At 46.8% G+C, this 27,714-nt stretch overlaps 9 protein-coding genes across 9 annotated transcripts; 4 read left to right on the forward strand and 5 right to left on the reverse strand.

The window, feature by feature from the left end:
* Nucleotides 1–161: 161 nt before the first annotated feature.
* Nucleotides 162–2,730, forward strand: FSST1_002849 (Zn(II)2Cys6 transcription factor; the record flags this gene model as incomplete). The annotated part of the gene is made up of 8 exons (XM_083228877.1): nt 162–307; nt 368–445; nt 500–924; nt 981–1,122; nt 1,187–1,493; nt 1,562–1,855; nt 1,913–2,299; nt 2,365–2,730. 8 exons carry the CDS (start codon nt 162–164, stop codon nt 2,728–2,730), a joined length of 2,145 nt encoding a protein of 714 aa, XP_083086279.1.
* Nucleotides 2,731–2,833: 103 nt separating this feature from the next.
* On the reverse strand, nt 2,834–5,521 carry FSST1_002850 (beta-galactosidase; the record flags this gene model as incomplete). The annotated part of the gene is made up of 1 exon (XM_083228878.1): nt 2,834–5,521. The coding sequence occupies one exon, from the start codon at nt 5,519–5,521 to the stop codon at nt 2,834–2,836; it is 2,688 nt and encodes an 895-aa protein (XP_083086280.1).
* A 641-nt stretch (nt 5,522–6,162) lies between these two features.
* Nucleotides 6,163–12,061, reverse strand: FSST1_002851 (uncharacterized protein; the record flags this gene model as incomplete). Its single annotated transcript, XM_083228879.1, has 6 exons — nt 6,163–6,429; nt 6,476–10,710; nt 10,775–11,231; nt 11,388–11,450; nt 11,508–11,733; nt 11,781–12,061. The coding sequence occupies 6 exons, from the start codon at nt 12,059–12,061 to the stop codon at nt 6,163–6,165; spliced, it is 5,529 nt and encodes a 1,842-aa protein (XP_083086281.1).
* Nucleotides 12,062–12,450: 389 nt separating this feature from the next.
* Nucleotides 12,451–13,335, reverse strand: FSST1_002852 (uncharacterized protein; the record flags this gene model as incomplete). The annotated part of the gene is made up of 1 exon (XM_083228880.1): nt 12,451–13,335. The coding sequence occupies one exon, from the start codon at nt 13,333–13,335 to the stop codon at nt 12,451–12,453; it is 885 nt and encodes a 294-aa protein (XP_083086282.1).
* A 292-nt stretch (nt 13,336–13,627) lies between these two features.
* FSST1_002853 (S8 family peptidase) lies at nt 13,628–17,168 on the forward strand (the record flags this gene model as incomplete). Its single annotated transcript, XM_083228881.1, has 4 exons — nt 13,628–15,080; nt 15,134–15,735; nt 15,783–16,403; nt 16,458–17,168. The coding sequence occupies 4 exons, from the start codon at nt 13,628–13,630 to the stop codon at nt 17,166–17,168; spliced, it is 3,387 nt and encodes a 1,128-aa protein (XP_083086283.1).
* Nucleotides 17,169–17,402: 234 nt separating this feature from the next.
* On the reverse strand, nt 17,403–18,915 carry FSST1_002854 (transmembrane amino acid transporter protein-domain-containing protein; the record flags this gene model as incomplete). Its single annotated transcript, XM_083228882.1, has 2 exons — nt 17,403–18,060; nt 18,116–18,915. The coding sequence occupies 2 exons, from the start codon at nt 18,913–18,915 to the stop codon at nt 17,403–17,405; spliced, it is 1,458 nt and encodes a 485-aa protein (XP_083086284.1).
* A 2,264-nt stretch (nt 18,916–21,179) lies between these two features.
* On the reverse strand, nt 21,180–23,029 carry FSST1_002855 (uncharacterized protein; the record flags this gene model as incomplete). The annotated part of the gene is made up of 2 exons (XM_083228883.1): nt 21,180–21,720; nt 21,774–23,029. The coding sequence occupies 2 exons, from the start codon at nt 23,027–23,029 to the stop codon at nt 21,180–21,182; spliced, it is 1,797 nt and encodes a 598-aa protein (XP_083086285.1).
* A 355-nt stretch (nt 23,030–23,384) lies between these two features.
* FSST1_002856 (uncharacterized protein) lies at nt 23,385–25,354 on the forward strand (the record flags this gene model as incomplete). Its single annotated transcript, XM_083228884.1, has 2 exons — nt 23,385–23,792; nt 23,846–25,354. The coding sequence occupies 2 exons, from the start codon at nt 23,385–23,387 to the stop codon at nt 25,352–25,354; spliced, it is 1,917 nt and encodes a 638-aa protein (XP_083086286.1).
* Nucleotides 25,355–26,199: 845 nt separating this feature from the next.
* On the forward strand, nt 26,200–27,620 carry FSST1_002857 (uncharacterized protein; the record flags this gene model as incomplete). The annotated part of the gene is made up of 2 exons (XM_083228885.1): nt 26,200–26,334; nt 26,586–27,620. 2 exons carry the CDS (start codon nt 26,200–26,202, stop codon nt 27,618–27,620), a joined length of 1,170 nt encoding a protein of 389 aa, XP_083086287.1.
* Between the last annotated feature and the right edge of the window lie 94 nt (nt 27,621–27,714).

The following is a 27,714-nucleotide window of genomic DNA, read 5'->3' on the forward strand; positions in this document are numbered from 1 at the left end:
GGTAAAAGTAACCCTAATATTTTGCCTACCCTGAATAATGTGGTTGGATTTTGAGGTCATTTTGTCCCCAATTCTTGCTCTTCCTTCTTTCTCGCTGTTTATAATTAGCCAATAATAGGCATGATCTTGACATCCAGTTACAATATCTCGGATGTTCAATTATGAACGAACAAGCAGGAGACACATCACCGACATCAGGTCGACCTAGGCAGAGCGGCTCCATATCAGAAGCAATCGCAAATATTCCCAGCACCGCATGTTTCAATTGTCGTGCTTTGAGGCAGCGTTGTAATCGTTGTGTACCATGGCAAGTCATCGTTGAACCCGCAATCCATTTATTGTGCGCTGACCTTACGACACACTGCAGTGACCGCTGCGTCGCAAATGGTCAATCATGTCGATTCCCCTCCAGATCCAACCGAGGTCGGAAGCAAGGAAGTACTAAGTAAGATAAACCCCCATGACCCTCATTGTACGTGTACCTGAACGACGTGAACAGCAAACCGGAAACTGCCGAGAAGCTTTTGGCTCGAATCCGGGACAGCCCAGCCCACGATGAAGTTGTCGCTGCCCTTCTCCAAACCCCTTCTCACCGCCAGGCACAAACACCTGGGCCCCAATTCACTACTCCGCAGTCTCCGGCACAAGCTATAAGTGAAGATTCACACCAGCTTGCGTCAAGTCTTGACCATCATTTTGTTGACTCGGAAAACGATAGTGATGGACAAATCTGTGGAGATTTGGCACAGAGACAGAACGGCCAAGTACCATTTGTGTCACCTCTTCACATAGTGGCGGCTGCTGTGTCCGCGGACCAGCTTCCCCACACTTCTTCTACTTGCTCAGATGCGTCAGTCACAGCATTGAACCAGATGCAGAAGTTCACTCCAAGATGCCTCGACGTCAAGGTTGCCAAGTATTTCTGTATGTTGGCTCGACCGCCCAGTTCGAGGACGGAATACTTTCTGATCAACGTGTAGCAAGGTCCCCAAGTTATAATCGAGATTGGCATGTCTTGGCGGCACAGTCAGTGGGTGATACGCTCAAGCTTGAGCCGGGGACTTGCGATCCGGTTACCGCGCAGTTGATAGGCCAGGATGATGTCTCCCACTATTTCAAGCTGTGTGTAGAGCCGCAACTCGAAGGATACAGGGTATTTCACTTCGTACTAATTGAGACTACGTAGATTCTTCGCTATTCGCAACCCACTCGTGGGAATATTAGATCCCACGCTCCATACCACCGACTATGTCTTTGAGATGTCTTTCACACTGTTCTCTACGATATGTGCCCTTGGCTGCGCCATTTCGACAAGACCCAAGGACGGATTACTATATCCGGCATTGAAGTCTATTGCGGAAGCTGATATGAAGTGGTCCATTGCGATGTCAATCAAGACTATAGAAATCATTCAAGCCATACTAATCATGCAATACTGGGGTCCTGTTTCTGAAAGGCAACTAGAAGACCCATACTGGATGCATCTGAATCATGTAAGAGATACTCATTACTGCCTTCGTTCTGGAACAGTTTTGGGCTGATATTCTTGTCTAATTACCAGGCAACACATTTGAGTCGGGAGCTTGGACTAAGCCGTCCCCAATGTATTTCTAAGCACGTTAAGAATTTATCTGAGGGGCACGACGAAAAACATAAGCTGCGGCTTCTACGCAACTTTGAAAGGACTTGGCTCTATGTCTTCATCGCGGATAAAGGCTTTGGCATTATCACTGGACGGTCACACCGTCTCCAGTGGACTGATTTACCAAATGATGCCGGAAGCTGGTGGCGAAAGTCACAAACCGAGCCTTCGGATAGGATGGTCAGCGGCTTAGCCGCCATGAGAGTGGCACTGGTAGGATGTCCTATACAATCAGTCTGTACTTGTCGAGCTGTTGCTAAGTAATCGCAGTCAGAAGCCAAAGAGGCCAGTGGGCGATGCGATAAATCTGCGGCGTCGATTGCCGCATGGCATGAACAAGCCTTCGAGAACCTCACCAGAATTCGTGAAGAAAGTACGACAACAAATAAACCCTCATACATTATACCCCTTCGTATCCTCGCATTTTATCACGATCACGGTATTCTCGTTCTCAACGCCCAAGCCCTAGAAAACCTCCTAGCCATTGGCACGTCTGCTCAAGCCCCAGAGATAGTTGAGGTCTCGCGAAAAACAATAATGACAGGCTGTCGATTTCTTGATACCATTCTTTCAGACAAGATTCTAAACGACTTGAAATTCGGGTTCCATAATAACATGTTCATCATGGTTTGTCACGCCGTTACCGAAATATTACAGGTTAGTTGCGAAGGCCATCAAACCGTCAGCAGCTCGTCCCCTCTAGCTAACGCATAAGTCTTAAGGCAATCAAACGAGGAGGCCAGGCAAAATCAGATGTTGATAACGCTGTCGTCAAAATTCGAGCAATCCCGCAGCACTTGGGGGCCATAGCTCGAGGACTTCCAGCATCTTCTCATGCACACCTCTACTCGAGCCTGTCAAAATTCTTTGCTGGACAAACCCTCGAAACAAGCACGGAGCCCACAAATAGTGACCCAGCGACTGATAGCCTCCTTAGCCAAGACGCCGCACCAGCAGACTGGTTCTCGTGGGGCGAAGTTGGCTACATTGCCCCGGACGCATGGCTTGACATGGGTTTCCTTACGTCTTTGCACCAGCAAGACCTGGGGTGGGCTGGAATTGACAACACTGACCATACCCAATTATAATGAGCCTACAGTTGTCAACTATAGATGAATATGTTTTATAAATCACTCATGATCTCAATTTAAAATAAGCTACTTGAACATATGTTTCAAATTATACCCTTCTTCATCCTATGTAAACTCTTGCTGTTGCTGATTCTAAGCCATTAGACTTTACTTCCAGCTCTAGTACTCCACGCCCATCTTTGTCCCCTCGCACAATAGCCAACACTAAACCACTAAGTGCTTTTCGTGTTGGTGATTGGAACACTGTCAGATCAGTTGGGTCACCGTTATCTGTGCTAACGATTTCACCGGGCCCTTTCAGACTAAAGGAAATACTGTTCGCAGCTGTTGGTACGACCCTTCCACTTTTATCCAGAACTTCAGCCGTAACGAAAGCCAAGTCCTCGCCGTCGTTACCAATCTTTGAGCGATCCACTGTAAGTTTGAGTTTCGCTGCCTTACCAGTGGTTCTGATAGTTTCAGTTGCCCATGTCTTCCCGTCTTTCCAAGTTTTCACACGTAGCTCCCCAGGCTGGTAAACAACGTCATCCCAACGAAACCGATATTCAGAATCACCCCTCACTCTTTTCCCCTGTGACCTTCCGTTCAAAAATAGCTCTGCCTCATCTGCCGATGAAAAAACATGGACAGGCGTTATTTGTCCTTGTCGATCGGGCCAGTTCCAGTGAGGAAGGATATGTGCCGTCCGGAGCTCCGGCCTCCAGCGAGACTGATAGAGGTAGTAACGGTCCTTTTTGAAGCCAGCTAGATCCACGATTCCACAGTACGAGCTACGTGCGCTGTAGTAGGGAGTCGGCTCGCCAATGTAGTCAAAACCTGTCCACACAAATTCGCCAGCAACGTATGGATTTTTATCGTCATTCACCCAGACTTTGTCGGGGGGTGATCCAAAGTTCGCAGTGTAGAGTTCATAGGCGCTGACATAGCCTAGCGTCGAGTTGCCACCCGATGTATCGTTGACAGGTGCGCCAGTATTGCCAGCATCCACAGGGAAGATGAAAGTGCCACGCGTGCTGAGGGTGGACGCTGTTTCACTGCCAATTATAACTTTGTCTGGAAAGGCCTCGTGGAACTCTGGATAAAGGGGATGAGTACGAATGCCCTGTTGATTGGAGTAGTTGGGAGTATCTCGAATTCCAGAACCTTGATAGTTGATCGACAAAAGATCCATTGACCCACCAAAGGGCATATTTGGCTTTGCGTAGTTCATAGAAGCTGTTGTAGGTCGCGTTGGGTCCTCGGAGGCGATTATGTTTGAAAGATTCTTCCCTAAAGCCGCACCCTCTTTATCTGTGTACTGTTCACCAACTTCGTTACCGAAGCTCCATGCTATAATAGAAGCATGATTCCTATCCCGTCGAACAAAGCTCCGTGCATCCTGCTCATGCCAGTCATCGAAGATGAGATGGAAATCACCAGACGTCTTGTTCCGTTGCCATGAGTCAAATATCTCGTCAACTACGAGGAATCCCATCCTGTCTGTGAGTTGGAGGAACTCTGTGGCAGGTGGATTGTGCGACATTCTGAGACTATTGACACCGAGATCTCGAAGAATTTCTAATTTCCTCTCAGCAGCTCGTGTGTTGAAGGCGGCACCCAGGGATCCAAGATCATGATGCTCATTGACACCCTGAAGTTTGATGTGCTCGCCATTGATGAAGAATCCTTTGTCAGGGTTGAAATCAAGAGTACGGATACCGAACTCGGTCACATATGAGTCGACCACTTTCTCGTTCACAATAATTTGCGTCATTGCGATATAGAGATTCGGTTTTTGAGTAGGTGGCGGTCCCCAGAGGCGAGGTTGGGGGATTTGAAGGGCAACAGCGACTCCCGTTTGCTTCATTGGGAGGATAGTTGTAGATCTCACGGCTGTTTTGCCAGTCTTCTCGCCAACTCCACCTGAACGTGACTTGTAGAATACCTCTGTCTTGACCTTCAGAGACTGCTTCTTGATACCGCGGTTGATCAGAGTGATATTCAGATCCACAGTAGCCTCGTCTGCAGAAACCTTGGTAGTTGTAACATAGGTTCCTTGGTACCCAATATGGATACCGTTGACCTTAGTCAACCAGACGTTGCGATAGAGGCCTGCCCCTGGATACCATCGTGCAGAATCTAGTGGATTATCCAGACGGATTGCCAATTGGTTGTCCTTGCCATATTGGAGGAAAGGTGTCAAGTCGAGCCGGAAGGAATTGTAGCCATAGGGCCACCCACCCACGAGGTGTCCATTGAGCCACACCATGGCGTAGGACATTGCTCCATCAATGTCGAGGTATATTGTCTTCCCTTTGTCGTCGTTACTGACATGTAGACTCTTTCGATACCAGCCTACTCCCTGAACAGGAAGTCGGCCCATTCCACCCCCCACTGGTGGGTTCTCCTCAGTATAGAACGGCCCTTTGACCCCCCAATCGTGAGGTAACTTGACTGTTTCCCAGGATAAGTCGTTGAATGACTTTTGGATGAACGGCACGTCCTCGCCTGGAGGGGGACTGGTCGGTTCAGGATGACGGTCTTTTGGGTTAACAATGTAGTTATTGCCGGTTGGCAAGATCCATGGTCGTAGCACGGTGACATCTGTCAGATTTTTTAGATCTGGACGATGATCATAGATGATACCATCAGGATTGACAGGATAGCGCTTAAATTTCCAATCATCATTGATACTTATTTTTTCTCTGCCGGCGTTAGAGTCGAAAGGTGATGGAGCTGCAAGAGTGCCCCCTGGACCGTTGTTGCTGAGGAATGTCCCCAGAACGGCCAAAAGTGTATAAGCCTTCATAACCAGAGTAGAGGCAATATGTCTCTCAATGTTAAGTTCTGAAATAATGAATAATAAAGTCTTCGAGATGTCTTTGTTTTAATTATACAAATTAACATTTCCCCGCAGACAATACATCATATTTAGCCGATATTCATTAGATAATAACCAAACCTGTAGGTTCATCCAACCCCGCCACAATTGTCAAGTTCTACTGGAACGCATCTAAAGGGCAATGCGTACCCCTGCCAAGTAGTGCGGAGAAGAAGAAGGAGGAAAATATCTGCACCAATATAACTTCCAATGGCTCCAAGAAGTGACCTTCAACTGCCGATCATGACCTCATACTTCAATTCGCAATAAGCTTTGGCGGGGTATGTTCTTATTAGGCTATATACGCCTTGTCCTATGCCAACAAAGGGATAGACACTATACTTTATACTTCATTTAGGGCAAAGCTTAACTAGAAATCATCAAATCGATTAACGGATTACGTCTGGAACTTCTGGTATTTTTGGAATAACACCCTGCCGGTTTGTAGACCAAATGGATAGACAGCAAAGAGAACGGGAAAATTAACAGCGGAGTCTAGTTGAATTATCTCACCCACACGTGGGTAAGGACGAGACTTGATTACTGAAGGCATCTCAATATGTACCCTGCTAACTGTCTGAATCCGAATCCAACTCATCGGCGCCACTTTCATTGTCTTCTTCTGGGATGAGTTCCAGTTCATGATTACTTAGCACCCCTTCATTTGTGCCATGGGTTGTAACACTGTCATTATCGGCTTCCTCATAATACAACGGCCCAATCGACTCGAAATTATGCCCCAGATCGTGAAATCCAGACCTGTTTGGGAAACATTTGAAACAAAGGTTGAAGTTCTCTTTACACTCCATGCACTTCCATTGTAAGCCGATGATATCCTAAAAGTATCAGCAAGTGTCAATTACTTAATTTCAGGTTGCTTACCACGAGACAGCTGTCACAAATGACACCTTTGGAATCGCCCTCCTTGATTTTGTGAAAGTACTCATTCCATACCTCATTTGTGCCATCCTCGTCGACTCTTGTGCGTTCTTGAGGTTCGAGTTTACCCATGTCGAAACTTTGGCCGGCAAAGCGTGCCAGCTTCAAGGGTGACCAAATATCCCTGGAGTCAGAAGAAATACTCCGTGCCCAGATATCGGCCTTTTCTGACAAAAGACGCTGTATGTTGGACATGGAACCAGACCGCGCGGCCCACATTAGCGGTGTCCATTGATCAAGATCCCGGGCGTCAATATCAACGACATCCCCCGTGCCGAGTAAATAATCAAGGTAGGCAGGATCTGAGTTCGAGGCAGCAAAGTGAATAGGCATGCGACCAAATTTGTCCACTGCGTTAATCGAGTTGTTGTCCCGTAGTAAGCTTTTGAACATGTCGTGATAATTGGATCTTGAGACGAAGTGCACTACGCTCCGACCCTGGTTGTCGGTGACGCCAAGTCGGGCGTTGCGGCGATCAAAGAACTTGAGTAGGTTAACACCATCTTCGTTAGGCTGAATTGTCATGAATGCTGCCCGGATCACTGGATATCCCAACGCACCACCCAATTTTCCAATCGAAACTTTGGCTTCGTCAGCCAAGTATCTGACCATACCGTGCCGGCTTCCTGACGTGGAAATCCCAAGAGCCGTATACATGAGGGACTCGCCATACTGGGGGTCTACAATCTCAGGATCTGCCCCAGAATCTATCAAAATCTTGGTGAGATCCATAGCGCCATTACTGACAGCTATATGAAGAATACTGCCATACTCCGGGCTGAAGATATTGACTTTAGCACCTAACTCGATGAGATACCTGGCGACATTTATGTTGCCTTGGCTGACAGACACGGCCAGAGGTGTGTAACCCTTTCTATCCAGGACATCTAGGTCAGAGATGATACTTGTGAGACTTTGAACAAACTCAATAGGAGTAGACTGTCGTATTCTGTGAAGTCGGGTTTGTCCTGCTTCGTCCGCTAGCTCCTTGGGCAGGCTGTATGGTGCAGAGAACAACAATTTCGAACATTTTCTGCAGTCTTCAGAACCTGGCGACGCTCGAAGAAGGATATCAATAAGGTCCTCGCCGTCCTCGTTGATAATATGGGGGTTAGCTCCAGCCTCCAACAACTCCTTGACACAGTCAAAGGAGCATTGCTGACATGCTAACTGAAGAGGCGTATAACCAATATCGTCCTCGGCGTCTATATCGTCAGGTATCTGGATATCCAGGTCAGGCTTCGGGTCATTCTTGAGTAGAACCTGAATCGTCTGAAGGAGTCCTTCACTTGCCGCCATGTGGAGTATTGTACCCCAGATGCTCACACCATCAATAGGACAACCCAATTTTAGCAGTTCAGGAAGGATCTCAGGATTGTCGCAAGCTCCGTGAAGTAATTGTATCCCTTCAGATCCCTTCCACGTAACGTCAGGTTTGCTATTCTCCAGCAGATACCTAGCTACGTTGATGTTGTCGTTGAAAAGAGCCACGTATAGTGGTGCGTCTCCGTCGCCGGTATAGTTGACGTCAGCCTTGTTTTCGAGGAGAATCTTCACCATTTCCAAATTTCCGTCGACACAAGCTCTAGACAGAGGTGTTTTGTTGTAATCGTCATTCTCATCGACATAGTTGATAACAGCGCCATGATCTATCAGCAACGACACGAGGTCGACGTTGCCACTGCAGATAGCGATGACCAAGATTGTGTCACTGCCCGGCGGTGTTATATCCATCTTTGGCTTGGGTTCATGGTCCAGCAGCAACCTCACAATATCGATGTATCCATTTGAGACTGCTCTGTAAAGCGCAGTCCCATTTGAGCCCTCCAAGTCCACGTCTAACTTGTAGGATAGTAAGACGCGAACACACTCTGTTAAACCTCCGTTCGCAGCAGTCACAAGGAAGGGTTCTTCACGCCCATATCGTTCTCCGTGTGCTAATCCAATTTCAAGGAGTAAGGCGAGAGCTTTATGTCCAGAGCTACATAATGCCGCTAGCATTACTTCCTCTCCAATCAATTTGTCGGAATCAATCTTCCCGGGGCCCCAGATAGCACATGTGATAACTCTGATCACGTCGGGATTCCCCATTCTGATGGCAACCATGACGAGATTGTCATCGGCATCGTCTGTTATAAATGGATCTGGTCTTTCCTCCAACATGAACATCATTTCAAGAGTAGAGACCTGATTCCGCCACGCTGCATCGATGGCAGCGGTTGCTGCCCAGTATGTGCCAACCTCATCGACATCGCAGCCAGATGTCAGCATGGCAGAAAGTAGACCATCTTGCCCCAATGCTGCCGCTCGAAAAATCAGGTTTTCGGGCCACTCGAAATGCCTCAAGTTTGGGATCTTATCAAGTAAGCATTGGATGATCTCTAGATCATTTTTCGCTGCGGCGAAGAGTAAAGCGACCTGCAGCTCTCCTTCATCCACTTCAACTTGACCGAGGAGTCTTTTCGCAATCTTTGTATTGCCGCTTCGGATGGCTTCTGTAATCGCATACCAACAATCTTTACCAAACCATGGCTGATCGCATCCAGATATGACTTCGTCATCAACCAAATCTTGAAGACCCAACATAGCGAAAAGGGGGAGGATCGACAGGTAGTGACGACCGATCCGTGTAAAAGGGTTAGACATAAGCCAAAAGGTAATTTCCCAACGGCTTCGGAAACGCCTGTTGCCCAAAAGATCACGGACAAGCTTTTTTGGCTTTGATAGACCGCTAGCCTTGTAGTGATCTGCCCAGAATCGAACTGCATATTCAGCCATGGATGCTCGCTGGTGGTAAATGATGAAGGGCTCTAATGGCTCCTCTGAAGAGGTGTCTGTGAGCGCCGCCAAGGAAACGTCGTCAAGGAACATTTGTGCGCTATGTAGCTGGAAGTAACGTAGACAAGTAGTCGCCATTGAGTAATGAACTCCGGCAGCGAAGTCCTCTGGACTCTGATCCCCGATGAGCCCTGTTACTTGATAAAACGATGGGTGACAGAACTTGATATCGTCATTTTCCAGAGTTATAATGCCACCTAATGCTTTGATCAATTGCATTATCTCAACCTGCTTGTCAAGGTCAAACAAGCAAGATTCTTTGTTTGGGGATGCCTGCAAAGCGAGTGCCTCAATGAGAGCATCGGCCGACCAAGGTTCTACAGCATGTTGGATCCAATTAAAGGCTGTTTCCGCTCTTTGCCGAAGAACGCGTGGCAGATGCTCCATAAATACCATGGTAATATTACTTGCAGTCATTGGTGATAATGATGCGATGACAGAATTGATCTCATCGTCGTTCTTGTCTCGATGGCGAGAAGCTAGCCATTGAATGATCAAAGGGGCGAGTTGTGGTATTTCTTGGCATTCATTGACTAAATCCGTGATTTGTGAAAGCAAAGGAGCGTATACCGGTCGTGTAGTTATCAGGTCATCGAGTTCTGGTCCCAACTGCGAAGACAAGTTGGTTTGTGGTTCTTTGAAAAGCGGGCAATCAAACAGATTGACCTGCTTATACGAGGTGGCCTTGTCGATGCCGAGCCCTTCACTACTTGATGTGGATATGACAATGCGAAATGATGCCTCTGAGTAACTTTGATTCTGTAGAAGACGGTCGATGAACCATTGCCGTTGATTCTCGGGGCACTGATCAAAGCAACTGATGAAGAAGGTCAAGTCCTGCTTCCAAAGAAGCCTATGGTGAACGTTGATGAACATGTGATATAGGTCCTCGACAGTCCAAGAATTTGTATCTCTCAAGAATGCCAATTCTTCGGAAGCCAATCCCTCTACAGCGGGCCAAAAATGCCACAGGAGCGCATTGAGTAGGTATGCCAACATGGATGTGAGGTTTCGGTATCGTGAGTCGTGCTGGTCAAATTCGAAGTAAATGACCGTTTTAGTTGGGTTCTCTATCGCAAGGTCTGCGTCAAGGTGGGCGTACAAGCGACGTGACACGTCTATAATGTCGACCAGAGGACTTCCATCACCATGAATGTGTAGGTAATTGGGACCCGACTTCTGACTATTGAAGGATACATAGGGTGCTTGCTGGTGTAGCCATCTTAACACAGGAGGGTATGGCAGTACCGGGTCAAAAGGAATGCTCAGCACCCGTGTCGGTGGTGCGAGGGATAGCAAACGTGTCTGGAGCGCAATCATGCCGTAGCAAATTTTGAGACCTAGCAATCGATGGATGGTTAGATATCACTATTACGATTAACATTCGGGAAGGAGGTGATTTACTAAATCCAACTTTGTTGATTGTTTTTGAGACAGAGTCGAGGATCGTGCACCCTTCGTCTCGGATGAGGTCAAGATGATTGATGTTATTGTTGCGCAGTCTTCCACCGGCTTCGAACGAATGCCCAATGAAGTGTGCATTTCTCCGAAAAGGAGCCACAGTCTGACTCCAGTCTTTGGCATTGTAATTGAAACCATCAGCGCCTTCAACGACTTCATCGTCGGCTTTCTTTGCCAAACTGTCGGTGACGTTCTGAGATAGTATGTTGAAGATGCAGGCTCTATCTAACAGCTTTGTGGTCACAAATCTCGCGTTGGTCCGTTCTGTTTGTTCGGCCAAATGCTTCACCCTTGACAATGTACCGTTCTTGATGTCAGGCCCAGGGAGATAGACAAGTTTGTAAATTTGGTCGCAGGCGTCATCAATTGATTCGAATCTATGCGGCGTACCAATGAATACCTTTTACTTAGTAGGTATTCTTTCTCAGTATGGTTCAAACCTACTATTCCTGTAGTATGCATAAATATCTTGCCATATTTCGCATGATTTTGTGATGCTATAACAAGAGCCTGTTCGTGTTAACAATCCGTTTTTCTCTGACATGGTCCCACATACCTGTTTTACGATAGTACCTCCAATGTCGTGACACGTCCAGATGATTGGTCGGTCTGTTTCTGTCTACAGTAGAATCATTAGACTTGTTTTTCATGTTGAGAGCTCAGCCAAGACCCATACTTCAGCCAAAAGCTGACGCTCCTCCGCGTATTTGCCAACGAGCTCTCTAGCAAGAATATCGATACCGTTATGACGATAAAGGACCGACTTGTCGTGAATTTCGTAGGAGTAGTCGATCTCCCGAATGGACATGCCTTTGAATAGGTGTTCTTTCAAGATCCAGCCGCCCTTTTTGTCTATCCAGGCGGTTTTATAGTCGTCACGTATGCCATGGACAGCAATGACGCTATATCAGTCAGCAATCTTGTTCCCAGGTGCCACCATTGTTCATACTCATAGTCGTCATATTCTGAGCCCGACCAACCGCGGATCGCGTTAATGTCTAGCCCGAGCTTGTGTTCCTGAGGAGGGATCACTGCATCTGAATCTAAAGGGAGCAGATCGTCTGTCCCTGTCTGGATGCTTACTGAGTCATCATCTATGTTTTCGGTCAGACCGTTGGGCTCTTCTAGTATAGGCAAGCCTTCATCTGGAGAGTTTTTCTTAGATGATTCTTCCACTGGGTCGATTTCTGGATCCAACTGTATTGTTTGAGGGATACTGGAGGTGTCCATTGCTCTTCTGTTCGGACTCTTAGTGTGTGATGCTGTCGAGATGGGCAACAGGGTGGGTGGAATAAGGCTTTGTTCTTCGGGACGCTGGGAACAGAATGATCAGTTGGGAGTGATGACTCTCATTACCATTAACACGTGCGTTTGTTTTATTGGTGGCCTTTTTCAATGATGTGATCAGAATGTTACACAAAGTTGAGTTTGAGCGATTTTTTGTTCGTGGTACATGGTGATAACGCAGCTGACTAAGACCTTATCACATTGAGAGTGCTGGGGTTTCGCATCATGCGTTTATCTTCGCACAGTGATAGACTGGCCTGCTAGGAACACCATGTTTCGTTTGCATTCTGAGTTACAAAAAAAACGAATTCGAAACCAGATACTATATGAAGCTATTTCCAAGCCTTTTCACCGTTTGTAATGACGGTGCGATAAGTTAGATCGGATAAACCGTCTAGACAAATGTTTCCCAAGTCCTTGGCATCATAAGTGGCGTTTTTGTTCTCTCGCCTACCTTTGTCCGAACTATCTGGTTGGAAAATGATTGGATCGTCTTTCGGGATCTTCTCGAACACTCCCTCCATTTTTGTTCTAAAGTCTGTCTTACAGTCAAAGTCGACTCTACACTGAAACTTCTCCTCGTCGTCTCTTGCTATCAGCACCGCTACCTTGAGCATGCCTGGAATTCCTTGTGGCTGCGACTCGTTTTCGTAGAGCTCCCATTTGGCGATACGCTTGGGTGGTGTATTCTTGACAAGACGCTTACCGCCGTTGAGTGTGATAGCATCGGTCTTGGCTGAAGTAGTTGTCTTTTCCCACTTTGCAGTTACGTTGGCCTGAGCAACTTGTTGTACACCCGCCGTAGTATCTATACCCGTCGTGGTAACGTTTTCTTGCGTTGTAGGCATCAAACTGTATGATCCTTCAAACGATATATCTCTGACCTCAAGCTCAGTATCACTGTCGTTTGACGCGACTTCAAAGAGCAGCTTGATAGTGGCCTTAGAAATACGACGTCCCAGGCTTGGTTGGAAAAACCATTTCATAACGATGATAGACCCGTATTCGTCAGAGCTGAGGGTTCCATGAATAACCTTTTCGAGGTAACAAGTGATGTCAACTGCGCCGGTGCGTTCAAGCGCCTCTTGTCGATGATAGTGGTTGGGCGCGAGATTAAAAACGTGAGGCTCGCCCACCCCAGTCTCGTACATTTCGACGTTGATACATTTTGTTCCGTGTTCTCCAGACGGCACACTGTCTTCTTCTGTAGTTGACATATTGTAGATGGCCTAAAGAGTAGTGGTTGATAGTCGGAGCGACGTTAACCAGATGCCTCCAAGTCAACAGATGTGTCGGTGACTTTTATCAAATCCTTTAGCCTTGGCAATCAGTTCATACTGTGTAATATGACTTTCAGCTGGTGCGGGGTATCTGCATGTAAGCGCCCAAAACAGTTCTTCACATTGATCCCACAGCCTCGTTTCGTTGTCGGCTATTATCCAAGGAACCTTTCTTTCCATTTTCACAAATCACTCAACGAAAGAACAAGCCAACTTTTGGACTACCAGCATGGCAAATGATATCCAACAAGATTATATGGAGTTTCCTGAAGCTGAATTTGAATTGGCTGAAGACGAGGCTGACGACGATAATGATCAACATTATCACTCCCAACATCCTGACCCGACCTGGGCAACCCGTCTAGAGCAGGCGGGTGACGCGATAAGGACCAAGAGAGAGTTCACAAGTCACATCCAAGTTGATGAATTCATTCGTCGATTCAGTGATGTTACCCGTCAATGTAACGATCACACAGGCAACATCCTCCACATGCTCGTTGAAGTGGTCAAGCACAATGGCCTGATACCAGAGAATGTAGAACTTCTTGTCAAGAGACTGGTAGAGCAGGCGCCAGATCTCGTTGCAGTCCCTAACAAGGACAAGAAAACCCCTATCTTGATGGCTATTAGGTGGTGTCAAGACCGCCTGCTAGAGTATATGATATCCAGTTGTGTCGAGCACAAGAATCAGCCAGATGCGATAAACAGCCTTAACGACGCCTTATCCTATGCCCACGATGGAACAGAAACAGCACTACATGCTGCATTTGGGGAAAGGCTCAACTGGAAATCATTAAAGGTATTAATGGAAAACGCCACCAACGAAACTCTCAGTATTGGAGACAATATGAAGAAGACACCCATGCACCATGCAGTTCAGTTTCAAAAGTGTAATCAGCAAAGAGTAGCACTTATCGATTTACTCATTCAGAAAGATCGTTTTGAAAGGTTAAATAAGCCCAAGACAGCAAAGACATTTCTCGATATATGTGACAAAGATGACTGCTCTGTATTTCAGGAGCATGAGAATACGAGAAGAATTTGGGAACAGCAGATGAGCAGATCGAAGGCCATTCCAAGAGCAGCCCCAGAGCCTTCTAATTTGCCGAGAGAAGTGCATAAATTGCCCACTAGGGATCTGAGACTACATGCCAGGAAACGAGAATCCAAGGCTGAAACCACAACAAGAGTATCTGGAGATCGTGATGGAGAGAGGTCCATTCGGAAAGGCCAGGCATTGACTGCTACCGAGGAACGAGAGCTACTCAGACAAAAGAAGAAGGAGGAAGAGCAAGCAAGACTCAAGGGAGACGAGTTGTTTATCAAAGACTACCAGCCACTTGTCAACGCCGAAAGTGCTCGTAGAGAGTCGAGTAGAAACCGCTCGGGCACAACAGCCGATACTGATGGACCAATGCGCATCAAGATAATTGAGCCTGTTCGCCAAACAGAAACGCCTCCAAACACTGCAATTAGACGGAGCAACACAGGCCATGAAAAGATAGGAGAGTCTGAAAATGGTGCCTCGGCGTCCGATCAGTCAGCGGCAGCACAGAAAGAACAGAAAATTCGCAATCACATCAACAACTCCAACAAGATCCTTCAGAGGCTGAAGCTTTACTACATGAGAACACGCAACCCTGAGATGGTCATGTTCTTTCTATACGGCAAAAACACGAATGGTACGAGTAACGACGTGGTGTATGCTATGACTCTAGCTAACATAGACAACAAGACATCCAAACCGGGTTTGACTATCGTGGTTCACCATCACCGATATCTTGGACAGACTTCAAGAGGATATTTGGTGCAGGACAGTTGCTAGGATATAAGTTCGATCCAGTACTGCAATACGCAACGTTTCCGTACGTTCAAGTTATCAACAAGCCCACTCCATCGGAAAAGGAAGCATCCTTCAAAATCTCTCAAAAATCATCGTTTGGTCGTAAAGATATGAAATATTTCCTCGACTGGCTTTATGGGAAGGGTGTGCGGCACATCATCAAGTTGTCAGTGGAAGAACCCGTGGACGTGGGCCAGGGAGTTCACGGCGATCAAACAATACAAGAAACCTTGGGGAAGTTTATTATTGAGCATCTCGACTGGAAGAAGACGGACATGGATCCAGAGACAATACTGCACATCGGAAGTCGGATGGAAATACCTACCTCTGAAGGCTCCAATGGCCATGATCTGGTGATGGAATCACAAATAAGAAAGCTAACTCTAATGTGGAGTGGTAGTAATGCTGTCCTCCGGGCTTGGAGTCATAAGGATGCTCTCCCAAAAATGCGCTTTCTCCAAGAGGTTGAGATAGTTCGGCCGCCAGCTCACATGGTATGTTTTTATCTGTCATAGTTGCTCGTACGCTGACCGCAATAAAGATATGTGACAGTAAGGAGTGGATCGAAAATAAGATAGGGGACTTCCAGAGCAGGCTCAACAAGAACCGCGATCTTCTATTCAGCGAGTCACCTTCTTCCACCCGAGAGATGAATTTCGAAGACCCTGCGTCAGTGTCAATCAAAGTAAAGTTGGTTGACCTAACCACTGGTACTGAGCAAGGAATAACGCATCATGGCGTGCATTCCACAAGTTTACATACTCCCGACAAAGGCATCAATGCTCATCAGTGGTTGAAGTCCGTTGAGGACTTTGCATCTGTTATGGAACCATTCTGGGATAGCACATTTCAAAGATTTCTGGAAATGAACCAGAATATGGGGACCGCCGAACAGGTTGAAAGGCCTGTGACTATAGCCTTGATCGACGACGGAGTGGATAAGTTCAAGATTGACCAACCAAACCAAATTTTGGAAGGGAAAAGTTTTGACTTCCACGATGAGAGAGTTAACCCACCGTACCTATCCGCAAAGGGCCACGGCACAACGATGGCTCGCATGATACTACGTGTTTGCCCAATGGCCAAAATATATCCTATTCGCCTCAAGACCTTTAATGATCCCAATGGGAACTTTACTATTCATGCCAACTACGCAGCTCGTGTAAGTATTGCCACCCTTCTCATCGACATCTACATCGACGTTGACAGTTCACAGGCAATTCAAGCGGCCTTAGACAAGAAAGCAGATGTCATCTCCATGTCGTGGACTTTGCCGATGGATAAGAGCCAAACCACCGACAATCCTGTATACAAGGTCCTACAGCAAGCCATTAATGCAAATGTCTTGATGTTTTGTTCAGCACCAGACAAAGGGAAGTTTACAGGAGCTGACTACCCTAGTGCTCCATTTCCTAAGAAGTTCTTTCGCATTGGGGCTGCAAATTCTGACGGTACTGTATTCAACTGGACGCCTGAAGATATCACCTTCATCTTACCCGGTGTACATGTGGTTGAGGATCAAGTCAGAAGGAAATCGTCCATGCCAAACCAAGAGAAGGGAACCACAGAACACACGGGATCTAGCGTTGCCACAGCACTCGGAGCTGGTCTTGCAGCCATGATACTCTACTGTGTCAAGACTAGCATTCTGGGAATACGGATAGCGAATCGCAACAGTGACGCCATCGCTGCCATTCCCGCGGAACGCTTGAAGCAGATTAAGCAACGAGATGCTATGAAAGCGGCTTTTGAGAGTTTAGGTACCCCCACTCCGAATAAGTTTATACAGATTTGGGAAGGGCTCGGTAAAGTGACTGAGATCTTGAGGAATTGGCAAAGGGTGCAGTCGGATCCAGATGCAAGCTTGAAATTCATGAAGGAGTTCATAGAGGAGTTTGGAGTTAAGCTCTCCAATTCAGTGAAATAGGCTGCGATCATGAAGACATCCCTGAATACACGGTCAAATACTTGGACGAGTTTAAGATGTGGTAGACGTATCGATTACGAGTCTTTATACAGAAGTGGCTTCACCACATCGAAGGAGGGTAAGCAATGAATTAATATTAATCACAGCAGTCTGGAAGGGACTCATCGGGAATCATGTAATCCGTAATAACAATAAAATATGATGTTCTTTAAAAAAACACTATTTAAAACTGGCTTAAAAGATAGAGTTGTCTCCACATGAAAAAACACCCCCAATGCCATCTTCGTTCTTCGCAAACAGATCCAACAACTCCGTGATAGCAGCCCACAATCCACCCGCGTTCAAAAACAGTGTCACTCCAATCATGGTGACGTTCAAAGCTGTAAGCAGCATCTTCTGCCATGAAGAAAAGTAAAGACCCTTGTTAAGATGCAGCCAGAAGATGGCGGCAAACCCGTAGGTAAACCAGGGAATGGTTGTAGCAGATGTGATTGACAAGATAGAGTCAAAGATGGGAATGACATTCGCAATAACAAAGATCAAAGCCCAGAATCCAGTAACGGAAAGAATCCAGGTGACCCAGGACTTGACGCTGTTATCTGTGACCTGGTGGGTAGATCGCATCTGGCGCATGAGGGTAACGTAGACGTATTTGCAGCCGGTGTGGCCGATCGAGAGGGCTGTGGCGACGACAGCTGGGAGGACAATTCCGTAGGCGACCTTTGCGGGGATCGAAGAGGCGGCGCTGAGGACGGGAGATGTAGTGAGATCGCCTGCGAGGCAGTACAAGGCAACGGCCATGGCGATATAGAAGAGAGTACTTCCAATTTCGAGAACAGCCAAGGCAAATTTGAAATCCTTCTCGGGAGCCTTCATCTCGGCCATATATGAGCTGTTTTGAATGTTAGTCTTGAAACTCGGTTTTGGTGGTTTTGGAGTCAACTTACGGGAATGTAAAGGTACCGGCGTAGGAGAAAACCACGCGCAGGCAAGCGTTAAGGCCATCGCGGAACGTGGGGTTTCCAACAACCTTAAGTTCCCTGTGCCAATCGGCAGGGGCAGTTGCAGGTCCAGAAACAGCCAAACTGATCAAAACGATCAAGCAAGCAGACACGACACTAACGGCGTTGGGAACACCAGCCTTCGAAACAAACTTCATGGTTCGTGGGATAGATAGCAGGTAACAAGCCACGCAAGCCACCAGAATCCAGATGACAGTACAAGTCGCATGGCTGCTGAGAGTGTTGAGCGCGACGGACAGAGTGACAGTTGCGGAAGCCACGATAAAGACGACCTGGATCATCATAACGAAACCAGCCAGCGTCTCGAACCACGGTCCACCGACGATCCTTGTCATCTCAACGATACTGACAACATTGGGATATTTGCGATAGAATTGCAGCAGACAATATGCAGCATACCATGAGATTGCGCCGATGCCCAGAATGGCGATAATTCCTGGCACGATACCGAGGGTCTTGATCGTCGCTGGTAGGGACAAGATACCCAGGCCAAGCTGATTTGTGAAGAGGATAAGGATTGTGTCCCAGCGGCCGAGGGTTCGGTATGTCTTGCCGCCTTGGTCGAAGATGTTGCCCTTCTCGACGGTGCCAGCGGGGACTTCTTGGAAATCTGTCGCGTCTTTCGGTTGATCGTTATCTGAGGCGCTTGTGTCGTTATTTGTCATTGGTGGTTCGGTGGCGGATTTCTCTGCGGAGGACCGCTTTGTAAAGTTCATGATACCCATGTTGAAGGGTTGACTGCGACGTCCAACCAAGGATACACAGTGGTGTATGTGGTGATCCGAAGGAATGAATGTCTTGTAGGACCTCACAATAATGGAATAGAGAGTGAATTAGGAAGAAGGGCAGAAGAAGAGTAGAAAACGAAAGGAAGAGCAGATCAATGTGAATGTGCGGACCCTGACGTTATTAGCGGACCGGAGTTCTCCATATATATCACCCTTTTTTCCTGCTGTTGAGGCTTGTACCCCAGGCCTGAAGCTCCGATCGGAGGTTGTGGCGGGAGCTATGGCATGGTTCCGATGGGGACCGGGACTTTAGAACAACGGGTTTTAGTGTCAAACCCGCGCTTACTCCGTATTTAGGCTTTTCAATTCCTTCCATACATAATTCTTTGTAATTCTGAGCCAATGGGAGGATCAGCATTAGAGGTTTTAGTCACATTGACTCTTCTTCAGCACATGATGTTGTACCATCTGCGAGTAACCCCGTGGGGGACAGATTGCATTATTACGTGATAGAGTGAGATGAACATGTTCAGGGATTGAGAACAAAGTCTCTGTTAGGAAGGTCCCTTGAAATGAGAGACAGCATCACAAATGAATCTGTTGATGCTCAGCTCATATTTTGATCTTTAAGTGAAACGTGATTGGTTCTCGGAGACCCCGGCAGATCCGTTCGGAGTGGGTCGCGGAATAGTGGATCTTTCGCCTCCGTTGACGTTTTTCATTTACAGCGCAAGAAATGCCCTGAAAATTTGTCTCCAGTGGAGTTTGATGGCGTAGTTTGACTCCGTCTGCCGTAACTCAGTCCCGGATCCGACACGGCATTTGCCATTCGGACGTCTACGTATCGCCACTATTCTTTCATCAGAGGTCATTCCATTTAAGCTTCTTCAAGCCTTGATCTCTGAATCATTTCTAGTCATCAGTTTCTTTTTACCTTCCTGTTTCCCTGCATTGATTAATTACCCAAGCCAAAGTGGATCTCTCGGCCGCTTCCCTTACTCGCGAAACCATTTCTTTTACGTAGAACTATGGATCCTGCCCAGCATTTGAAGGTTTTTTTGTTCCTGGCTCTCCGATCGGAGGGTAAAAGGTGGAATTTTCTGACATGATAAAAACCAGGATCTCACTAAGTGGAAAAAATCCTTCTTTTCTGGGTTCCATTGCTTCCACCATCTGCTGATCATTGCGTAGGCCGAAGTCGCTTCGTTTCTTTCGCCGACAGGATGGCAAACGTTTCGTCTAATCTTATCCTGGAAGTTGATCCGGTTTTGGTTAAGCTCGTGCCATCCTTTGTCGTCGGTCAGCAATGCCAAGATACCTACACGAGGTTTTGGGTGTTATGAGTCCTTTAGTGCTGACTGTTGTGGTTTGACATTTGAACACGGCTGGACACGGTTGACTATTTTCGCATAGCTTGGTGCATGTGTTAGCTGATTTTCGCATTATCATTTCGGATATACGGATATGCTTTTAAACTTTGGTTGATCTATATCTCTACAGGGTAACTCAAGTCGCATTGTCGCGTCGGGAATGTTGATATTTTACGCGCTTTTGCGCAGAATATTATACTTTGCGACTCTATTTTTATATAGAGAAATAATGAACACTGGTTGACTGTCCCTTTGCAGGGGCTAGCTGACGAAGTTGACAGAGAATGTATATAATCAATGTTTTCGCGAGGTGATTCAGGATTTGTTAATCATCGTCAGTTTCACGTTGCCAACCGTCTGATATAGCCTCAATCAAATTCCTCAATGGCAAAAAAGAAAAAAAAAAAGAAAATACAGATAATCGGACAATCATCCCTATCTATGAAAATAGTTATGTAGATTCAAGGCATAAACAATGAGCATAAGATCGGTGGTTGACGACACGTGACTCGACACGTGAATCATACATAGCACGTGAACTTTTGGCACGATGAGTAGCACCTGGACAGCATGTGGGGATACCAACACGTGACACCCTTGGTACTTAACTGCCATCCGCTAAGAATCGCGGTTAATACTGCAAGATACTATTATTGTAGGATTTAAACATTGATAAATGCGATATAACTTGGATAAAAGTCAAACAGTCTAAAGTAAAAATGTGCAAGTAATAGAATAAGCTTTCATCGAGCTATTGTATAGTAATTATTCTTCCTCATTGAAACTTCAATTTGTCACTCAATCAATCATTCAAGACACTAGCTTCACTCATATTATAATGGAACCCAATTGTTTTCATCGATCGACTTTAAATTTTTCTGGGGAATAATCTCATGGGCCTTCATAACTTCGAATCTTATCAAAGCCACGCGTACTAGGTGGAGGGCCTCCTCTGTTATTAACCCTAGGCTTTGAAGCTCGCTGTCCATGTCTCATTTCTTCTAAAGCCATTTGATCTCGTATGATTCGGGTAGGGTGTTTTCGCGGAAGAATCCCAGATGGCGCAGGTATAGCAGACCGTATACCGATGAGCTCCTCCTTCGCCTCTGTTACTTCAGCAAAATCGAGAACTGTTGACCAACCTTCCGACTTTTCGTCTGAACTTGAGGATTCTGCATCTGAATCAGAGCTATAGGGCAGCGCCGCGAGAGATATTTCCCGAAGATGTTCGGCGACATGCTTGTAATACGATCGCGCGGACGTTAGAGAGGGCGTTTTATAGCAGAAGGGGCATTCGGAACCCTGCCAGCTCCGTGGACGGTGCCAGGCCTCGTGATCGACCCAACTTCGTGTTGAACTGTACAATTTGGTCTCCGTGGCGCATGTTCGTACGGTACACGAGTATGGGCTAAGATCTGAGAAAATATGCTTCCTAGGTTATACCGAGTTAGTAAAAGCCACAGACTGGGGAACCGGGTGCAGTACTTCCAATCCTTGCGAGCCATTTTGATCGCAATAACTTGATGGCAAGCTAGACATGAGAAGGGCTTGTCCTCGAAGGCCTCCTCTGGAAGTGGCGGGACCCGTGGTCTTCCGTCAGTGATTGCTGAGGCTTTAGTTGAGAATGAAGCAAAAGTTGCAAAGGACGCATTGCTAGCTGGGATATGAGTGACTCGTCTCATCGGCCCAGATGTAGGAGTAGGGTGTTTTGAATAGTCGTGATTCGACTTGTCAAACACAGGGTCTGATAGATTAGTTGAGCCGGTCGTCTCTGTTGGTTTCGGCTGACTATCTGAGAAGAGTGCTTCACTGGCGAATGCAGACGCTACGGGCTCATCAATGGTCCACTTTGTTATCTTAGACATTGCTGCCTCAAAATCCAGAATCCGCTCGCGTGTCTCTTTCAAAGTTGAGGCTCGGCGTGCATTATTCTCTCCCAGTCTCTCCACAAGCCACTTTTCGAGTTTGGGGAACCGATCGCGGATCTTGCGGCAGAATGCCGAAGCCTGTGAAGATGATACATCAAAGGTCTCGAGATCCTCGAAGATCGGGATTGTGGCGTCAACTGTTTCGAGATCCAAGACTGGATTTTCGAGTGCAATGGACAAGTCCATTAGGCAATCAATGTAGGTGGAGATATCCTCGAAACATTCGGATAAATCGCTTGTTGAAGAGCCGCTTTCCGAGTCAGCGTCCTTGCCATCTAGACCAACAGAACCATAAAGAAGGCTTGAAGTCTGTTCTAACAAGCCCTGTAGTTCTCGCATTGGAACATCTAAGCCGTCAGTTGCATAGCTGCCAGGAGAATAACATGTCCGCAGAGCTGTGTTCTTCAAAGTCACGCCCAGTTCGTATAACGTCGAGAATACACTTTGTCGCAGCTCGCTGGATTTCGATAGTATATCGTCCAATTGGCCACTACCAGTGGAGAAGCTATCACCCCATAAGAAGAGTCGCTCAACCTCCCGAAGCAACTCCTTTGAGTCTATGGCGTAATCATTAGGGCCTTTATCGTCTGCCAAGTGACGAGCCAGAGGAATGAACAAGGCTAGTATTGTCTCAAAAAGAGTCCCCGCAAGACCAAGAATAGAGTCTTCCGACGGCTCTGGGAGCCAGCTCTGCACGTCGATGTATCCTTTCGAAGTGTTGAATAGCCCAGAAGACAATTCCCCATCGGAATCTGGCCCGCTGATTGAGGTATCGGAATCAGGTAACAGAACCTGTGAAGCATACTCCTGCATTATTTCAGTGCCTTTGTTCGCTGCTGGCTCCCCATCAGGACTATAAATCGGTGCGGTTATCAGATGGATAGAATAGGAGACCAAGTTTTATAATCAGATGATCTTAATAGGGAACTCTGGAGTAAACACAAAACAGTACAGGAAAAAGATAAATACGAATATGAACAAATGCGATGATTGCTTATCAACCATGTTGTGGTTGATCATGTTGTCAGCTGCGGGGTATACCAGCCCAGGCCTGCATGAGGCTGAAAGAACCCAAGGACTATGCACATAATCTCTCATCACAACAAATCGGTCTCGTGAAAAAGAATAAAGACTGAGTCCTGGCCTCATCTGGTTGTCGCCGGTAATCATGAGCGGCTTTGAAATTGTCGGTGTCGTGCTTGGAGGCATCCCCATCGTTCTAGAAGCGTATAATCGATACCAGACGGTTTCGAAGACCTTTAGCGGCTTTCGGCAACACTCGCGAGCACTCTCCCGACTAGATACCATCCTGAACGCCCAGAAGACCATTTTTAGGGGTGATGTTACCAAGCTACTCACAGCTGTGACAAAAGATGGTGAAAAGGCTAGGAGTCTTATCTCCGGTGAGCGCAGTTGGGATGACCTCGGCATTCGTGGATTAGACCACACAAGGGCGGAGACCCTGCGAGATGCATTCGGGAGCTGGAAGGCCACGCTGGATGAGATTCATGACAGTCTACAAGCGATCTGCTCTGAGGTTGAGGGCTTTCGTGTTTCTTCCACCAAGCCGACTCAGGTAGGTTTGTCATCTGAACCATACAAAATCACTGTTTTGACATCATCACTCAGGGTCTGTCTGTAGAAATATTCCGAAAACAATTCAAGCTATGCGTCAAGAAAGATATTGTTCAGGAAGCTATCGAAGACCTCCGAAGTTTCACATCCGACTTCAATCGAATAACGTCTCAAATAATAGACGAACTGAAAGATCCAGGTTTTGCGAGCTCCTCTCCAGATCAACCCGCAACTTGCACAAAACCTAGTTACTGGAATAGCCTCGAGATGTATCGTCAGATCAGGGCGGCGTCGTCTAGTCTATATGAAACACTAGCCCTCAGATGGTCCTGTGCTTTGCATCAACGACATGTAGCCAGCATTGCCTTCCAAGAAGGCAATAAACCACCCCAATTGGGGAAAGGTATCAAGTTTGAAGCCGTTGTGACTCCATCAGAATCGGAGATATCCCCACTTTGGCTTGAGATTGAGTGCGTCGATGATACAAGGGCGTATCAGCCCTCATCCAACTCATCGCCTGTGGTCAAACCAGAACTCGACAAGAACTGGCTGAATGTTGTCGATACGCTAGAAAAGCACTCGCAGCCTTTGGCCCTGGAGTCAGCTCAACGAACGCCTAACAAGCTTTCAGGACAATCAATATCATACCAGACACTCACTACAACAAAGATAACAAAAGTTGTGCGGTTCCAGGCACTTTCTTTGAAGCCGAACGAGTTAGAAGACCTAAATGAAAGCCAACAAGATGATGCTCACCAAGACGACACGCAATTCAAAAATCTGGAAGTCATCGACGATATATGTCAGCACTTCCAGACAACTCACTCAGCTTGTGAGCCAACTTACGTCGGATACATACAGCACAGTGGGCTCTACCGATTTTACGTGCCATCCTCGCCACGATTTCCCACAAACTCACAAATGAGTCTGGCGGAAATGATCTCATGGGTTGCGGAAGACGAGTTCTCCCGGATTCTACCGAGAAGCGCCATGGCACAAATAGCAAGTTCCTTGGCTTGTGCGGTATTACAGTACCACTCAACACCCTGGTTACCAGAGATGTGGCAAAGCAGACACGTTCAGTTCTTCGGTATTAAGGACTGGCTAGAAGACTCGACCAATCTTAGTCTTACCTCACCATATTTCAAAGTCGAATTCTCGAAAGCGGATATAACGGGTAAAGGCAAGGATGCAGCCGTTTCCCTGCCATACGACGCCGTGCGGAACGAGGTTCTTTTTAGCTTTGGTCTGGTGTTACTAGAACTAGGATATAGCAAGCCGTGGCGCATACTCCGGCGCGGAGTTCTGAGGAATTTGCCTGCAAAGAAACAGGTTGACTACCATGCTGCAGAGAAGCTAGCACAAAGTCCCATGTTACGAAATCGTATGGGCCCTCGGTATACAACTATTGTTCGGAAGTGCCTAGGGTGTGACTTTGGACTTGGGGAGAATAATTTGGAGAATGAGGAGCTGCAAGGCATATTTCTTATCGATGTAGTGAATGCACTTCAAGAGGCAGCAAGGGGACTAAGGGAGCTTGAACTTAAACTTTGTTCCATATAGTAGTGCTCTTAACAAAGGAGTCCATATATGCGTCAAACCGCAATGAACTTTCCACCATCTATCGCCGGTTCTTTCAAAAACCGTCTTCAACCTGTCATGATGCTCAATACTTCCCACTTCTTACGGTTTCATAAGTTCAGTCCTAGCAGCAGTAGAAGGTTTCCTCGGTACTGTTCTCGTCGGGACAGCGGCCAAGGCGCTTATTTTGAAACAGAACGTCACCATGGTTGTCACACCAGCTGCTGGAGCTGTCGCGATCCTGGAGTACTAATTGAGTGCTAAACACATTTCAGTCCTTCGCTTCCCTAACCGCATTAGCTATCAAAGACAACCTGAGGGTATGTGTACAGTCAGTAAACTCATCAATGTTCAAGTATGACCACTTCTCCATCATTTCCTTCGACATCTTTCCAAACAACTTGCTCATCCCGCTTATCCTACTAATCTTCCATAATTTCTCCTTATCTCTTGGCCCAAGCAGCAGGTGCAACTCTTTCTCATGTATCTTTGCATAACCCAGTAGCATCGCAGCAATCCCTGCGGCGATCGGTGTCGCAACTGACGTCCCTGATTTCAATATTTCCCCACCTTCATCATCACTGTTTACTAGAGACGCGCCTGGGACATCAACTCCAAGGGTCATAAAGCACGTCTCTGCGTTGTAGTCTGGCGGAGGGTTGAAGTTGCAGGCCCAGCCACGATCGTCGCTCCCGCGGATAGACATGACGTTTTGATTGCTTGCTGGGAACATTTCATTCCTATTGCCGCCTTCATTTGCGGCTGCTGCAAAGAAGAGAATTCGTTGACCCGTCCCAATAAGCGCCTTGAGTATTGCATTACTGACAATGGGCTTGCCGTCGACGTATTGGTCACCATCGAACCCAAACGACATTGTAATGATATCTGCAGAGCAGTCTTTCCACGCCCACTCTATCGCCTTGGTTGCTATTAGCTCGACTGCGCTGATATCCTGGTGGCAAGTAGGGAGAACGTAAACTACAGTTACGTAGAAGGCTTACCTCAGCTACATTCCCAGCTGAATTCTGTAAGTCCGAATTGTTTCGCGCCACGCGAGCCACAAAGATATCAGCGGCTGGAGCTACGTTCATTAGTATAGATAAGACATGTGTCCTGTGTCCTTCCTCGTCCCTTGGTTTGAGCTGGTCCTTTTCGACGCAATCTAGAAGTCCTGTATATATCTCGAGATGCATGGCGTAACCATATCCTACAGGATCATGGCATGGGATCATACTGGGAATGTTCAGTGTGCCCTGGAATTGAAACTACAAGCACATTCCTAACTGGTGAAGCGTTTGCATCACATACTAGGGAGAAGCACCAAGATACCATTTCTGATGATGACATCACTTTTATGCAAGAGTCCTGCCGCAAGGTATATCTTCCAAACATTCGCCAATGTCCTTTATGTCCGTGGCCTGAAGATCAGGAGATTGAGCCAGATGCGACTGCCAACCTTGAGCATATTGGCAACTGCATTCACGAGTTCTCACTGAAAGCTCTCCCATGGGCCGATTCTGTAACGGCGGAGGGTTCTGCTATGATTGTAGCTGTTCCCAGATATGTCCGACGGTGGCTTTATAAAAGCACAGCGGAGGATGCAAATGTTCAGGATATCTGTAAGGTTGACATTACGAAATTTCGTTTCTTTCAACCAATTATCACCACCGACGAACAGAGGAATACGTATAAACCAGAAGAGTACGTTGCCGAAAGCTCTAAAGAAACACCCAAGGTGGACGATGAATCTATATCTTTGGATAGTGAATTTCCAGAGGTTAGAGGAACCTATTCAGACGACGAAAATCTTTCACCGATTCCTGACGAAGAAAATCAAACCGCTGATCAGGGTAAAAATACGCTACCTCTTAAGGAGACTCATCTGATGAACTTCTTAAACCCTGGGAATTACGCCAACCTTGATATGGAGCAGCTGGAAGTACTTAAAGAGTCGATCAGTCGGAGGGGACATTCCATTATTGATGAAGAAACATGGAAGAATAGCCTCGGAGTCGAGAGCATGCTGGGACAAGAAGGGTCGGCCAAGGTGTATCGCCTCAGACGACGGAGCACAGGTGAAGAACACGCCATGACACTCATTGAACGAAGAAACGATGGCAGTGAATTAAATGCCAGAAACAAGATCATTATCCTTCAAAGTGTGCGGCACAGCAACATTGTCGAGATTGTCGCTAGTTTCACATCACCAAGCTACTTCGGATTCTTTACAACCTGTGGCAGAATGTAACCTGGCAGGATATCTTTCAAACGCCACGGACAAGGACAAGACAAGATATTTGATTGGTCATCTCGGATGCTTAATCAACGCTATTTGCTTCCTT

Source organism: Fusarium sambucinum, chromosome I (assembly GCF_050947815.1).
Source record: "Fusarium sambucinum isolate potato_lamoka chromosome I, whole genome shotgun sequence".
NCBI lineage: Eukaryota > Fungi > Ascomycota > Sordariomycetes > Hypocreales > Nectriaceae > Fusarium > Fusarium sambucinum.